General features: G+C 38.9%; 1 protein-coding gene across 1 annotated transcript in view; it reads right to left on the reverse strand.

The window, feature by feature from the left end:
- Positions 1 to 16,082, reverse strand: part of LOC135465525 (uncharacterized) — an 87,986-nt gene that overhangs the window by 12,589 nt on the left and 59,315 nt on the right. The window contains exons 9-18 of the mRNA XM_064742764.1: positions 15,848 to 15,986; positions 14,041 to 14,144; positions 13,444 to 13,603; positions 12,951 to 13,069; positions 12,005 to 12,090; positions 11,006 to 11,204; positions 9,899 to 10,059; positions 9,488 to 9,624; positions 8,505 to 8,654; positions 1,845 to 1,993 (exon numbers count right to left, since the gene is read on the reverse strand). Of these exons, the coding sequence (XP_064598834.1) occupies positions 1,845 to 1,993; positions 8,505 to 8,654; positions 9,488 to 9,624; positions 9,899 to 10,059; positions 11,006 to 11,204; positions 12,005 to 12,090; positions 12,951 to 13,069; positions 13,444 to 13,603; positions 14,041 to 14,144; positions 15,848 to 15,986 (1,404 nt within the window). The remainder of the gene's footprint in view (positions 1 to 1,844; positions 1,994 to 8,504; positions 8,655 to 9,487; positions 9,625 to 9,898; positions 10,060 to 11,005; positions 11,205 to 12,004; positions 12,091 to 12,950; positions 13,070 to 13,443; positions 13,604 to 14,040; positions 14,145 to 15,847; positions 15,987 to 16,082) is intronic.

Raw genomic sequence — 16,082 nt, forward strand, 5'->3', positions numbered from 1 at the left:
AATATGAAATAGTAAATAAACCAGAATAAAAGGACTCCAAGGGAGCAACCACACGAACCGTTTATAGGGACGCTTCTTTAAGTTTCTGCCCTGTCTTCAATGGTGAAGAATCAAAACAAAAGACTGATGACCCAACAAAAGACTGATGACTTAAAACTGAACTAATTAGCTTGAGAAACTTATAAATCGTAACAAATGTAGATAAATTGTCTTTTTTTTTCAACATAGCCGTCGTCCGGCGAAGATCTGCAAGCATGAAAGAACGCCTCACGATTGACAGACCTTCTGACTTTTCCGGTGGATACTTAATGGCCAGACACAAATCCCTGAGCATCGAAGAGGTACGAACTCTCCACCTTTCGCGGAAACAAGGTTGGTTGGTCGATGTTTAACGCCGTTCTTGCTATATGACAGCTTTATCAGCTTGTCAGCTTTAGGGTCAGTTTTATCTGCATATGGAAGCGAACTATCTGACGAAAACCACCGACCTTTGACAAGAGTTATACATATATATATATATATATACATACAAACATGTGAAGGCTGGATAGATACACACCTATACATATACATATACTTACATGTACGGGTACTTAGTTCAAGTAGTCGACAGAAGCTATTGACAACTGTAGGTGACCGACTTCTGTACGACACAATACTGGTATGGTACAGACTGGCAAAGCTCCCTGTATTTGTAGTTTGGCCGACCCACAAATAACCCCGTGTATATGTGAAGCGAGGTGGGGGATTTTGTGATCAGAAATTCGGGGGCGCAGGCTATTGTCGACTGCCGTGGATGGGGGCTTCAATAAAAGACCCTTTCTGAGAGTTTCGTCTTAAAGGCACGCATTTCTTTTCTTCATTTATTTGGTTGTTGAGCAAATATTAGTATAATTGAGAGGGAGCTTTTGGTACCTATCCGGGTGGGTGAGAATTGTATCTGTATCCCGCGGGTGTAAGCCCGGGTACAGTCAAACCATACGTCTACGATTTCAACTATAGTATAGTGCATGAGTCTCGCCCTAACACTTAACATCAATATCCCACATTCACACGATTTACTTTACATCTTCTCCCCGTCCCCCGTACAAATACGAACAGAAACTGTGGCGCAACCAGCAACTAAAGTCCTTCAACAGAACTCAGTATAGCAGTGAATATACGAAGTTACATTGACTCGAAAAGGTATACAGTGCCGTAATTAATATTCTACATATAAGTTGCTTCTGTACAGTGTTTGTTAAGATTCCAAACATCCGTAGTAAACTTAAATAGAGATTCTCATGTAGGTGTTTTGTCGCTATGAATGTGTTCCTATTTTGACAGGTGAAACCCTCGCCTGTGACGATAATGTGTGGGTGACGTATTATGGGATGTACCGAGACCACATCCGTGTTGTCCATTCAATCTTGTCAGCAACACTGTCACATATACACGAGTACTTAGCGGAGGAAATGCCTTTTATATCTCTTGACGTGACCCATTTTTGGATGATAGTGGGCTTTTATTTTGCGATCCGTAATGAAAACAGACTCGATTTCCGTTGTACTATTTGGTGGGAGTTGATGTATGACCCGTGGGGGTTTATACGTGTGTATAAGTGTTTTACAATTCCATACCGGATTTTTACTGTTATAAGCCAAGTATTAAATTAAGTATTATTAAGCTAAGCTCAAAATAATCGTATTATAATATGTAGAAAAGTTACCAACCAGAACACTAAATTTTCGAAGTTTTTTTTTTTACTTTTTATGACCTGTTGTTGTTGGTATTTATTATGAATAATATGACCTGAAGCTCTCAGGTGTACAATTTATGTAACATATTTATATCATAGGTCTTACTATTTCTCGACAACCAGGCACAAGACCTCTTATCAAATGAGACAGAAGCTCGTTCTGTGATAAACAAGGAGACATGGCAAAACATCAGCATCCTATTGAGAATGAAGACATCCTTATTAAACCACTCTGTCACAGATCCTGTTTTCAAGCTGTAATGGCAACCCCAAAACATATGATAGCTTTTCATTTTAAAAGCACAATATCTCTGAAGGAGAATAATGTTAAGATAACCGAGGTTGATTTAGTATTATTCGTGTGTTTAACTCATAATTTTCTCAAATTCATTAAGTGGCAACGCGCTTTCAATATACCTATGCTAAATTCCATGATTATCCTTTAATTTAACTCTTTAGTGTTAGGCCCCTATTTATTTCTCGAGGATTCCCAACAGCCACAGGCCACAAGTCGGTCCACTCAATTTTGTAATTTAGTCAAGAAAAAGAAAAAAGAAAGCTAAATATTGAATAATCACCACATGAGCCTTGATTGAAATAACCTTATTCTCCCTATCCAAGGTATCCAAGCTTTTCGGATCGGAGAGTATTGTTAAAGTTCGTGTAGTTTGCCTTATAAGGCATAAAGTTAGTCGTGGATAAGTCATACATGTAAAAGGGACAAGATACCGGCATGGGACTACGCCGTGACACATCACATGGCCTTGGTGAATATGAATATTTCATCTCGTCATCAAACTGTCTAGGCCAAAACGATTCTCGTAACGTGAGAAGCCTTACATAAAATTGTAGCTTAGATATGCTGTATGAATCATGGTGGTTACTGTGGACGGACACGTAATGAACGGTCAGATCTCAGTTTGAGATGTGTGGACGGACACGTAATGACCAGTCAGATCTCAGTTAGAGCTGTGTAGACAGACACGTAATGACCGGTCAAGTCTCAGTTTGAGCAGTATGGACGGACACGTAATGACAGGTCAGATCTCAGTTGGAGCAGTGAGGACGGACACGTTATGACCTGTCAAATCTCAGTTGGAGCAGTGTGGACGGCAACGTAATGACCGGTCAGATCTCAATTTGATCAGTGTGGACAGACACGTAATGACCCGTCAGATCTCAGTTTGGGCAGTATGGACGGACACGTAATGACCAGTCAGATCTCAGTTTGAGCATTGTGGACAGACACGTAATGACCCGGTCAGATCTCAGTTTCAGAAGTTTGGACGGACATGTAATGAACGGTCAGATCTCAATTTGATCAAGGGCTTCTATCAAAGTATTTGCAAAGGTATTTGACATAATGAAGGTTAGAGGGACGTGGCCTGGCTAGTAAGATGCACATCTCCTGGCGACATTATAGCCACGAGGTACAGGAGGTACATGGGAGTTCTGTTTCGACCTTGGCAGAGGATTTGTACATTTCCCCCGTTCAGGGTATTTGTGGGACAACTTGCGCAGTCTTACGCTCTGCAAAGACCACTTGTCTTCCGCCAATACGGCGTGTATATCTGAGCATAACATAATATTGGCCTTAGTCCGGCTTGATTTAATCCATATTTTAACCGACGACCATCATATAATAGTAAAATAATATCACATTTTTTAGTTACATCAGCACTAGCACCAGCCACACCACCACTGCATGTACTCAGGAGAAACAGTATTGACTAACTCCAAACCTACATCTTAATCTCTCGTACTACAACCTTATACTGGATTCCAAAAATAGACGAGAAGCCATAAATAGAAAACTTGAGGATTTATTTCAGGTTTAAGAAAGTGCCTCATCATGCCTTTCTCAGTCCAATATAATAAAGAGATCAGAGAAGGTCAGCTTGTGTCATCTTATACCAACAAAATGCAAAGTGTCTACTCTATGGGTCCCGGGATCACGAAGAGATCTTAGATCGACAATTCATTAAACTTGTAATGATTCTTTATGTAGTTTTAGCTAAAATTTGTTTTAACAATAATTTATCCAGAATTATAGTCGATAAGCAGAATTTCGACCTTGGTACGTAAGAAATAACATTTTGTCTTAAGAAGATGGCTAAGCATTTAGGTGAAAATTGTTGAGCCTACTTTTGTCCATGGCTACCAAGTATACGATTATATGCAGAAATTGTGTACAATTTATGCTTGTGAATCTCGCCCCGCTTCGAGGGCGAAGATGATCATTCTTAACTTTCAGTCGATCTGAGGCAGCAAGAAAGATAATTATAAGCACTTAAGATAGGCGTAAAGCAGTACTCCAAGGGGTCCAAAACTCTGATCAGGTGGAAAATGCGCCCATGCACGAGGTTTTGTGAAAATGACCACAGCATATGCGTTTCCGATGGCGATGATTTTTGACGCCACCAAACTCAATCCAACTGTTGATATTAGTCAACGATGTTGTTTTATTTTATAAGACATCAAGACGATCTGAAATGTAGAACGACTTGTCATGTAACTGGGATGAAAACAGAAATGCCCGTTTTTACGCTTCTTTGGAAGGCAGGGAAAAAGGAATCGCATATCTGAGACCAGTCCAATACAAGATTAGGCCTACATCCAAGTTTAGACTACCTTTATATACAATAATACAAATCGCACAACGGAATGGTTATTAGTATTTTATTTCTTTTAATGGCACAAACATTTCGCTCATAAGTAACATACATTGTTCAGCAGATATAGGGGAAGACAGCGGACTTGATCCCGCGCGAAAAAACAACCACGCCTAAAGGTATACTATCAGCAGAAAGTCCTCCAGCCAATACAGCTGTGAGGGGTGGAGAACGCTAACAAATGTCACCGAGGAAAGAGCAGCTTTGTTATTGATACAGATGAATCTCAGGAAAAGATCCTACACCCTGAAATGCTACAATTTTTAATACCAAAATAAAACAAATTTTTAAATTCCAACATTAAAAAAAAAAATGACATCATGTTAACAACGATCTCAGACATCTAGGATATAACAACTAGTGATGTACAGCACTCTGATACAACATGGCACATCCAATATACATTTGTCTTTTGTTTTTTCGCTTCGTCTTTCTTTGTAAAAATTGGCAATATAAAAGTAAAAATTGCCAATGTTTGACATAAACTGATATTAAAATAATAAAAAAAATATTATGCTACAAGGCACATATTGCATCAGCACTTATTTGTCTATAAGACACACATGCTGTTCCACAAAGGCACATTGGTTAATCCACATGGACTCTTCAACTTGTACATACATGTATATACTGAACGGAATAAGGCCATTGTTAACTAATTCTTAGCGTCACATGACACTCCTTTCGAAAACAGAGAAACTGAGTGTGCAATAATTTTTCATTATTATTTCTTAAATAAAATGTTTGAGAATTTTAATAAAATTTTGTTTGAATATGCCAACCGCACATTTATTTTCTTATGATTTTGTCCGATATATTAGATGCAGAAGGGATTGAGAAACTAACAATTAAGTAACAGTGGTCTAAAGGCACAACGTAGATATACAACATGACTGGTATTTTCAAATCAGCTTACATCTGTCAGCAGCAAACTTGTTATACAGACTATGAAGTTAAAAAATGTAATGACATGAATAAATGTCCAATAATATTTGAATATAATAAATCTTAGCAATAAAGTAAATATACAAAAATAGCACGGCTGAGACAATAAGTAACAACACACATAAAAGTTACAAATTCTATGAAAAGCTATAAAAAAACACTTTAAAAAAGTGACATCATTTCACAGCTCAACAGTCTTAAAAGCAATACAATTTAGCTACTGTAAATTTCTACGCTGACAACATTTGGAAATTTACAACCATTAAGCTACAACACAGAAGGGTTAGACTGAAGCTCCTTATTATCTGGCTAGCCCTTTTGATCATTAAGGAAATTTCTCCTATGGACACTTATGTATATTGCAAAGATAATGAATAGGTTAGGCCTAAATCTCAAGTTCTCCATAAATCCTTCAACCTTTTCATCCGCCTCTGCAAGTAATATTTTGAAGCATTCTGAGAGAGCTATTGGGTACAGAGAAATAGGTTGCACAGTTTTATGAAGCTTGCATCTTTAGTTACACAAACAAATCATTTTTATAATAATTGTATGCATAAATTCCAGTAAAAAAGTGCTTTACAGGTTGACAGGGTTGGAGGATTAACAGAAAACCACGATACCTTAGACTGCTGATGTAAATTTGACCCAACAAGTTGATAATCGCACCATATTTAGCAGAGCTGTTACCGGTTACTCAGAGCATCAGAACATTTAGCAATATCAAAACGGCATATACTTAGGCTGCACAAACACGTTAACAATTGAGCATAATACAATGTTGATGTAGCACCCTTTTAACCCTACACATTTGTGGTCTGCGACCCCACAGATACAAAGATAACTACTACCAAAAACATGACATAAATGATAGAATAAGGCTGCAGGCTGAATGTAGGCACATGGCGAGAGAAAATGTAGATGTTAGGCCCGCACTAAAACAACCACAACAAACATAGCTCACACAATTCTAATGATACTATAATGGTACGGTCTTGGGAGAAATACTGAAAAAATGCATGGGTTATTAATACTTGATAGGCTTCAATATAACAAGCTCAACTCTCAGTTTAATTAAAATCAAATCATATGTAAATTATGTAGGCTTCGCTGACGATGACATAATTAGTTACTGCATGGAGCAGCCAGCCTCATTGAGTAGTTGTACTCGAGGAGTTTCCCTTCATTCACGTGTGTATGATGACGGTTTGGCTTAACAATGGAAGACACTGGGTACAGCTCTTCATGGGTAGTACCAATGGTTGGTGACGATTCAACTGAACCAGCTGGCGATGAACTGATAGCTTGGTAGTGTTCCTACTGTCATGTCACTGCTAAAGTCATCAGAGATCTCCAGACAGGGTTATGGTAGTAGATTAAATCATTGTCACCATTTCCACACGACCTGACCTTAGTTTCACTGTTCACCTCCATGCTATCACAACCCTTCAGGATGATCACAGAAGTGATGATACAATTATACCAGGACCCACATGAAATTACAAAAAGCTATACACACATTTCAATCACACATGGTTATATTTGGAGTTATCTGTGTCAGCTGTAATACAGGAACCTGGCCCAAACCTTCCCAACCAGACACAAACTTTCCCAACCTGGCCCAAACATTCCCAACCCTAGCCCAAACCTGGATTAAACTTTCTCAATTAACCTGTTCCAAACTTTACCAACCTAGCACACACATTCCCAAATTTTCCCACCCCTAGCCAAAACCTGGATTAAACTTTCCCAAACAGGCCCAAACTTTCCCAATCTGCCTCAAACTTTCGTAGCCCTGCCTACACTTCTTACATCATATTAACTCAGAATTATTTCCAACATGACCCCCAACCTACACATGGCCCAAACTTCCACACATGCACATCAACTCAACTGTTTTGTACCCTTCCTAGATAGTACCTTTACCAGGTCAGTTCCTTCAGTACCTTTTCCAGGTAAATTCCTGTCACCCAGGAACAAATTTCTCAACATAGGTATTCATGTTTCCCAGCATACAGTATCAACTACCATGTCAGCACCAACAACCGTTTAAGTTTAATAAAAGCACGGATACAACAAACCAATCCAAACCCTCTCTTTCACTGGGTATAAACTTCACAAGCCCACACTAAACCATCATTTATCTGTCACATAATAACAGGAGATTACAGTAAATACTAAATCCCATTTCTTCCCAAAAGGCGCGTATTCCATACTTACATGTGTAAAATGTAGTATTTTCAGACAATACATGTACATGAAATTTGTCTGCTTCTTTGAGTACGTGAGTGTAAGTGTATAGTGAAGTTGTGGCAAATGCACAATGTATTAGTATTAAAATTCAGAAACTCAATACATTAAACATATAACATGTACCTCTCCAGAAATGTGAGCACTGATGTTTGTTCTTAGTGAATAACTCACTCAAATAAAAACTGATAACTCGCTGAAAAAGATAAGGCCCGATGCTCCTCTGTTCCTGAAGGAACCAATTATTTACTTATAATAGGAAACCAGAAAAAAACAAAACAAACAAAAACAAACCACGTTTACCCTCAACACAAACCCAATGTTATATGTACCCATCCCCACTTGACCAAAATGTTAACAACAATTATATTACCTCAGTTTAACAACAGCTTCAAATCCTTTACAAGATCAAGTTTATGCTTCCTTCAGGAAAACAAACCAACACAGCACTGAACAAAATCACAAATGTCCATAGCCAAAACATACTGTTCATCAGCTCCACAGTAAAATACTCAGAATGTTTATGAACTGCTCAAAGCCTAAAGGGCAGCTTTCCAGAGAAGTAAACAGGCTCTTTTAGACCAAAAAGACAGTGAGTTCTTCGGAAGCCAAACTCTCTGTTTATGAGCTCCTTATTAACCAAAACAATGTGTTTAAGAGCTCCTTGGTAATCAAACAATGTGTTTATGAGCTCCTCAGTAACCAAACAATGTGTTTAAGAGCTCATCAGTAACCAAACAATGTGTTTAAGAGCTCATCGGTAATCAAACAATGTGTTTGTGAGCTCCTCGGTAACCAAACAATGTCTTTATGAGCTCCTTGGTAACCAAACAATGTGTTTATGAGCTCATCGGTAACCAAAAAATATGTTTACGAGCTCCTCAGTAACCAAACACTGTGTTTATGAGCTCCTCTTCCTCACAAAGATGTTCTTGAGCCCATCAACCATGCTTATCTGGCGTGAGTCAAAGCTGACAATAATCTGTCGGAAGCCAGCTTTAGCAGGTACCAGCCGGACTGTGGTAGACATCGTCTGATTGGCTGGGATGTTCCTGAAGGAAGACAAGAAAACAGCCATCAGCTTAATCCACATCATATTTATTCACCTCAGCTAAAAACTTTCTTAGTTTCTTTGTCTGAGCAAAAGTGTTTTCATGGTTAGTTGGCAACTCAAGATTTTGACATCATTTATTCAAGAAATATTTCAGGTTTGGATACCAAGTGGAGCTATTTATTCAGCTTAGGGAGTTGCCTAAAATCTGGCCCATGCATACTTGTTCAGACATGGTCATGTTGGCACAATCACCACTTGTCATAGGGGACTAGTCGACTGTAAACAGAACCAGTATGCTCTGTTCCATCTGGCATGTAGCATTCAGCTTAAATTACAGCTTTATTTAGACAACACCAGTTGGTTGTGTTTTTAAGAATTGATGCTCTGTTCCATCTGGCATGTAGCATTCAGCTTAAATTACAGCTTTATTTAGACAACACCAGTTGGTTGTGTTTTTAAGAATTGATGCTCTGTTCCATCTGGCATGTAGCATTCAGCTTAAATTACAGCTTTATTTAGACAACACCAGTTGGTTGTGTTTTTAAGAATTGATGCTCTGTTCCATCTGGCATGTAGCATTCAGCTTAAATTACAGCTTTATTTAGACAACACCAGTTGGTTGTGTTTTTAAGAATTGAAATTTGACCTCATCTTCAATGAGATTTGCATTTGTGTGATGCACAACAACCAGTATCCATACTTTATGCCAGCAAATTTTCCACACAGACATATACAGGGTAATTACAAGATTTTTTTCTTGTCACCATTAGTATGTCATTAGAATGGATATTAACATTAAGAGAGTAGAAGTTGGAAAGCAGTAATACATACGCCTGGGGCAGGGAAAGCGGCTTCTGGAGGCCTGGTCCCTCCACGTTCAGCACACAGCCTGTCAGCGCTACGGGTAGGGTGTTGGTGAAGGATACCTGAGCCTCAAAGGCTTCTCCAACATGTGCCTCGTCAGGAGCCTGCAGAGAAAAGCCCAGAGGTGTATTTACGTGTACAGGTGTGGTGCAGACAGAGACCCCTGTTTATACACACAAAGTTAATTTGTACTTGTTTGATTTGTTGCGGTCTCTGTATGCCATAGTCATACAGAAACCAGACCCTTCAGCAGGTATCTGATCAACCTCATAACAAAACAACACAGGTATATATCACACATCTAACTTTGTCTGAAATGATATAAACATATTCAAATGGAGAAAAACTTAAAGTGGCTCTACAAATACACTAATGTACCGTGATTGTGAGCTCTGGTTTGAGCAGCCTGAAGTCGTCCTGGTCAGCAAACGTTTGCTTCGTCTCCATGACTTTGGCCATGCAGGAGAAGCGAAGGTTACAGTGGTCCACCAACCTGTCCAGGTACTCACTCTTCTTTACAGGCATCACCACATCCTCACCTGTACAAACGCACCAACGCAAACAGTCACACAAGTGACAAACAGCATGCCCGGTCACAAAAGATTTTAGTTAGTATTTGTGTTTTTAAAATACAAAATCAAACCACCTGAGTAACAAACAGGATTTATATGTATCAGCTTGTGGCAGCTTTTCACTGCTTAGTAGCATATACAGGTAGTTGGTGCAATTTGTTGTACTGACCACACAAATTGTTGTACTGACCACACAATATGTTGTACTGACCACACAAATTGTTGTACTGACCACACAAATTGTTGTACCGACCACACAATATGTTGTACTGACCACACAATTTGTTGTACTGACCACACAATTGTTGTACTGACCACACAAATTGTTGTACTGACCACACAACATGTTGTACCGACCACACAATATGTTGTACCGACCACACAAATTGTTGTACTGACCACACAATATGTTGTACCGACCACACAAATTGTTGTACTGACCACACAATATGTTGTACCGACCACACAAATTGTTGTACTGACCACACAAATTGTTGTACTGACCACACAATTTGTTGTACTGACCACACAAATTGTTGTACTGACCACACATATTCAGCCAGTCAAGTAAAAAACAGGATACATCTGTATTTAATATGACAATGTATATACATTCCAACAAATCACACTATATGAAAGTGGCCCGTGAAGTAGAATTATTATTACTTTAAACTGACTAGATAATCTCACATACTACACTACAATATGTGAACAAAGCTAATAACAGGAACACATGTATGCTTCATACTAGCACTAGCCCGGGGAAATTTCAGGTTGGTGTGGAGATCTGGCTGAGTTCAAATCCTGATATGACATAATCCATATTTACCATGGCATCTAGTATACAGAATTAAAAAAGAAAGATTTTATTTCCACAACATCAACATCAACATCAAAAATTGTTAGTACGTACTTGTATTTGGTTTAAGTTTGATCTCAAAGTGATCAGTTTTGATCTTGCAGGCAGGCACTCCTGTGTAGTAGACAACATCTGCGGTGATCTTGATGGCGACCGTACGTTCAGCCCCACTTTTGTTTGACACCTTCAGTGTCACATCAAAGTCTTCTCCCATGAAGATAGAGTCCTTCTCAATCAGCTCAAACTCTACATCCTGCCAAAAGAAAATACAAAGTAATTTCATAATTTTCATAACTCAGTAAGCATTTAAAAATATGGGAACTGTACAAAATATGTTTATAATCACTGCTTAAAGTATCTGTCTTAAGATTTATCTATTAAGTTAAAATACATGTATCTTGACAAAAATAAGAAAAAGAACTCTTCTCCAAAACACTTTTAAAATATTACACACTCCTCTTTCCAAGCTTGCGACGACAAAGGGGGGTAACTCTGCAAGTTGCCATCTGAAATGTTCATGATTTTGGAGTTGTGGTAAATATTGCAAAATCACATACTGCACACCCTGCTGCTAATAGTGTGTTTGTTTACCCATCGAATGGTAAACTTGTCCGGTACTGTGTTGAATGCAGGTAGTCGAAGGGCATTTCAAGTTTTTTTGGTTGGCGTGAAAACATATTTTGCTTTAAACGGTCCATTTGTTTCTTTGAATGTTTTACATATAATTGGCTGATGGCAATGTGGTGAGGTTGATGGAAACCTTGACAGACCTGGAGAAAACTACTACAGCTTCTCAGCTAGCTTAAAAACCTTCTGTAGTAATGAGATGTAACTTTGATGATTTCCTCACCTGAATACAGGTAAGTTATGTAGTTAGATGTAGTGTATAAAGTATATACATGCAGTGGAATAAATTTGACTGTGTTGGATTTGGATGGTGCTGTGAGAAACATGCAGGCTATCACATATATAATGTGTACTGTGGTCAATGGTTTGAAGGTGACACAAAAAACCTGGCAATCATTCACACTGCACATGTATATGAGAACTTACAGTGGGTCCTGTCTCATAGATGCCCAAGCCGGTGTTCACATTCAGTTTCTGGGCTCTCAATACAGCTGCTCTTTCCTCCTCCGAACCTGAAAAGTTTTGTAAATTATACACATGGGACTTTAATCCAGAATGTAGTTAGTACTGTCATCTGGCTGTACATGTACATTAGATCAACTGTGCTCTGTGCCTGTTGAGGGGCCTCCGTGGCTCAGTCGGTTAGAGCCCTAGCGCAGCGTAATGATCCTGGAGTTTCTCACCAATGCGGTCAGTGTGAGTTCAAGTCCAGCTCATGCTGGCTTCCTCTCCGGTCGTACGTGGGAAGGTCTGCCAGCAACCCGGGGGTTTCCCCCGGGATCTGCCCAGTTTTCTCTCACCATAATGCTGGCCGCCATCGTATAAGTGAAATATTCTTGAGTATGGCGTAAAACACCAATCAAATAAATAAATAAATAACTGTGCCTGTTGAGGTATCTGAAGACACACGTGGCTTTCGTTATACAAAGGTTTCTCACCGGCCGCACCAAGCTAATTTACCATATCTCTTCACCACAAGTATACATGTTCTCATGGAAGTCACACCTGGCCCATTTCGCAACTCCCTTTTACGATGGGTTATTGCTAATAAAATGCAAACTTTTTTCCTTTTGTATGTTAGACGTCAACAAAAAAACCAAAAAAATAAAAACAAAATCAAAATACCAGAATATTTATGCCATGGTGTATACGTAAGTTTACAAACTGACTTATTTATGAAAATATCCATGACACACAACTACTCTAGCACAAACGCACTCTCCTCTATCTAGTTCATCCTGCAGACTAAGCTACCCATGTGCTTACAAAAACACAATGGAATTGACACTGACTTATAATAAAAAAGAAAATAAATGGTTATACACATGTAAAGCAGAAAAGCTGTTCTACCCGTGTATGAATGGTTGCTTACCCTCTTTGTACTTGTACAAGGCAGTCACATCTTCTCTGTCTTCATCATCTTTGTCAGCTGTGGTGTTTATACGTCCTTTCATCACGCCTTTCTTTTTTGTGCTGATGTGCTTTCCAACACTACACACAAAACATACACATGTACATACAGCTTAGAAAAGGTACTACATAGTAATTAAGAACTACAAAGTGATTAAAATTCTATTCTTTATACACTGGGATAAACTGTTACTGAAGTAAATTATCTCTCTTTCTTTATTTGTATTTTTGTATATGTGGGCAATGTGTTATTCCTCAACAGAGGAAAGAAAACAAAGCATATGTAGTGAAAATGGTTAGTCATCATTTCCTTATGAGGATATATGTAAACAAATCAAGCTACAACAACAATATCCAGCCATCCTATGTACACATGTACATACTCAGGAATAATTATCTCCCCTTGTTCCACTGTTCTGCTGGGTGGTCTACATTGTCAGGTTTCTGCGACTTACACATTCTTCTGGAACTGTCTCTGCCATGTGCCATCCAGCTGCAGCAGCCAGTGCACCTTGTCTGCATTGACTTCAGCAAAGATGAAGGAGCCGTCATAGGGCAGGTGTACCTCCCCACGTCTGATGGCAGTCAGCGAAGCAGGACCACAGCAGTACACACCTGGGGGAGAGAGGGTACAGGTATTTCATTACGTCTATTTTTTTGAAATTATCATGATAAAATTTTACTTACATATGCATAACTTAAGAGAAACTTCCCACTTAAAGTTGGACAACTCTTTACAAGGGAAACAACTCATTAAAACATGAATAATGCTAAAAGTGAAAACAGACATAAGTGGTTTTTTTCAAAATCAAAAAGTTAGACTCTCATCACTAATTCAAAGTCAGGATACAAATTAAGGAAAAAGAAACAATTAACAAATGTGACAAAAAGAGAGCCAAGTATTAGGTCACATACTGTACAGCTAGTACACTTACATTTACAAGTACATGTACATCAAATACCTGGTTGTTCTACCTGTCTAACTTCTATATGACTTCACATAGGTAACATAGACAGACTTATTATATTAAAGTGGCTGTGTCTGTGCTTACCATCACTGGCCTCTTGAGGAGTGGCGTCTATCGCCTGCCAGCCTCCGTACCCAGCAGGCAGGTCAGGGCGAGCCATCCACACCTCATTCCACACGTGAAAGTTCCTGACAGGAGAAGTCAAAAATACTGGATGATCATTACATGTCACAGCTGAGGTTGTATAACACCTGCAGCAATAAACCGCTGTCTAGTATAAAACATACTGGATGATCATTACAAGTCACAGCTGAGGTTGTATAACACCTGCAGTAATAAACCGCTGTCTAGTATAAAACATACTGGATGACCATTACATGTCACAGCTGAGGTTGTATAACACCTGCAGCCATAAACCGCTGTCTAGTATAAAACATACTGGATGATCATTACATGTCACAGCTGAGGTTGTATAACACCTGCAGCCATAAACCGCTGTCTAGTATAAAACATACTGGATGATCATTACAAGTCACAGCTGAGGTTGTATAACACCTGCAGCCTTAAACCGCTGTCTAGTATAAAACATACTGGATGACCATTACAAGTCACAGCTGAGGTTGTATAACACCTGCAGCAATAAACCGCTGTCTAGTATAAAACATACTGGATGATCATTACAAGTCACAGCTGAGGTTGTATAACACCTGCAGTAATAAACCGCTGTCTAGTATAAAACACACTGGATGATCATTACAAGTCACAGCTGAGGTTGTATAACACCTGCAGCGATAAACTGCTGTCTACTATAAAACATACTGGATGATCATTACATGTCACAGCTGAGGTTGTATAATACCTGCAGTAATAAACCGCTGTCTAGTATAAAACATACTGGATGATCATTACATGTCACAGCTGAGGTTGTATAACACCTGCAGCAATAAACCGCTGTCTAGTATAAAACATACTGGATGATCATTACATGTCACAGCTGAGGTTGTATAATACCTGCAGCAATAAACTGCTGTCTAGTATAAAACATACTGGATGATCATTACAAGTCACAGCTGAGGTTGTATAACACCTGCAGCGATAAACTGCTGTCTACTATAAAACATACTGGATGATCATTACATGTCACAGCTGAGGTTGTATAACACCTGCAGTAATAAACCGCTGTCTAGTATAAAACATACTGGATGATCATTACATGTCACAGCTGAGGTTGTATAATACCTGCAGCAATAAACTGCTGTCTAGTATAAAACATACTGGATGATCATTACAAGTCACAGCTGAGGTTGTATAACACCTGCAGCAATAAACCGCTGTCTAGTATAAAACATACTGGATGATCATTACAAGTCACAGCTGAGGTTGTATAACACCTGCAGTAATAAACCGCTGTCTAATATAAAACATACTGGATGATCATTACATGTCACAGAACATTCTAATTTCACTGTGAAGGTATTATTCTACACTGACTAATAATAAAATTAAAATAATACTTTTGTGAAGCCCTGAAACTGGTAAATCCACCCAATGCTCATGTAGCTTCATCTCCAAAATCTAATTATAAATGTGCATACATTGCACAGAACGTAACTCCGTCATATGTGAAAAGGTTGAGGAATGAGGGTAGCCTTTTTGGGAATTATCACCATCATCCTGCTCATACTATACTGTAGCCAGGACTCATGTATTGTCAGCACCAGGGAAGGCTTATGGGGTTGATACACTTGCAGTCTGTGATGTTAAACAAGGATCATTTACACAGTTATCCTAATTAATAACTGTATTTGTAAAACATTGCAAAAACTTGAAATTTAAAAAATTTAACACCAAGTACCATACTTGTAGATACACATGTACAAAGCTATCTTACCACACAGAATCCTTGTTAAAGTCGCTAAGAGGCTCCATGGCCTCACTCCAGTGCACGTCAATGGTGACTGTCCCGTCAGTGTCGTGGGCGGAGGCAAAGTTTGTCACACTGCGGGCAGGGATTCCCAACGTGCGACACACTGCAGGTGAAAAAGATGCAATGGGTTAACCACAGGCCGCACTCAAAACACTATTTTATCTACATTAAAGTGTGCTGCAATAAGAATTTTAGAAAT

Source organism: Liolophura sinensis, chromosome 5 (assembly GCF_032854445.1).
Source record: "Liolophura sinensis isolate JHLJ2023 chromosome 5, CUHK_Ljap_v2, whole genome shotgun sequence".
Lineage (NCBI taxonomy): Eukaryota > Metazoa > Mollusca > Polyplacophora > Chitonida > Chitonidae > Liolophura > Liolophura sinensis.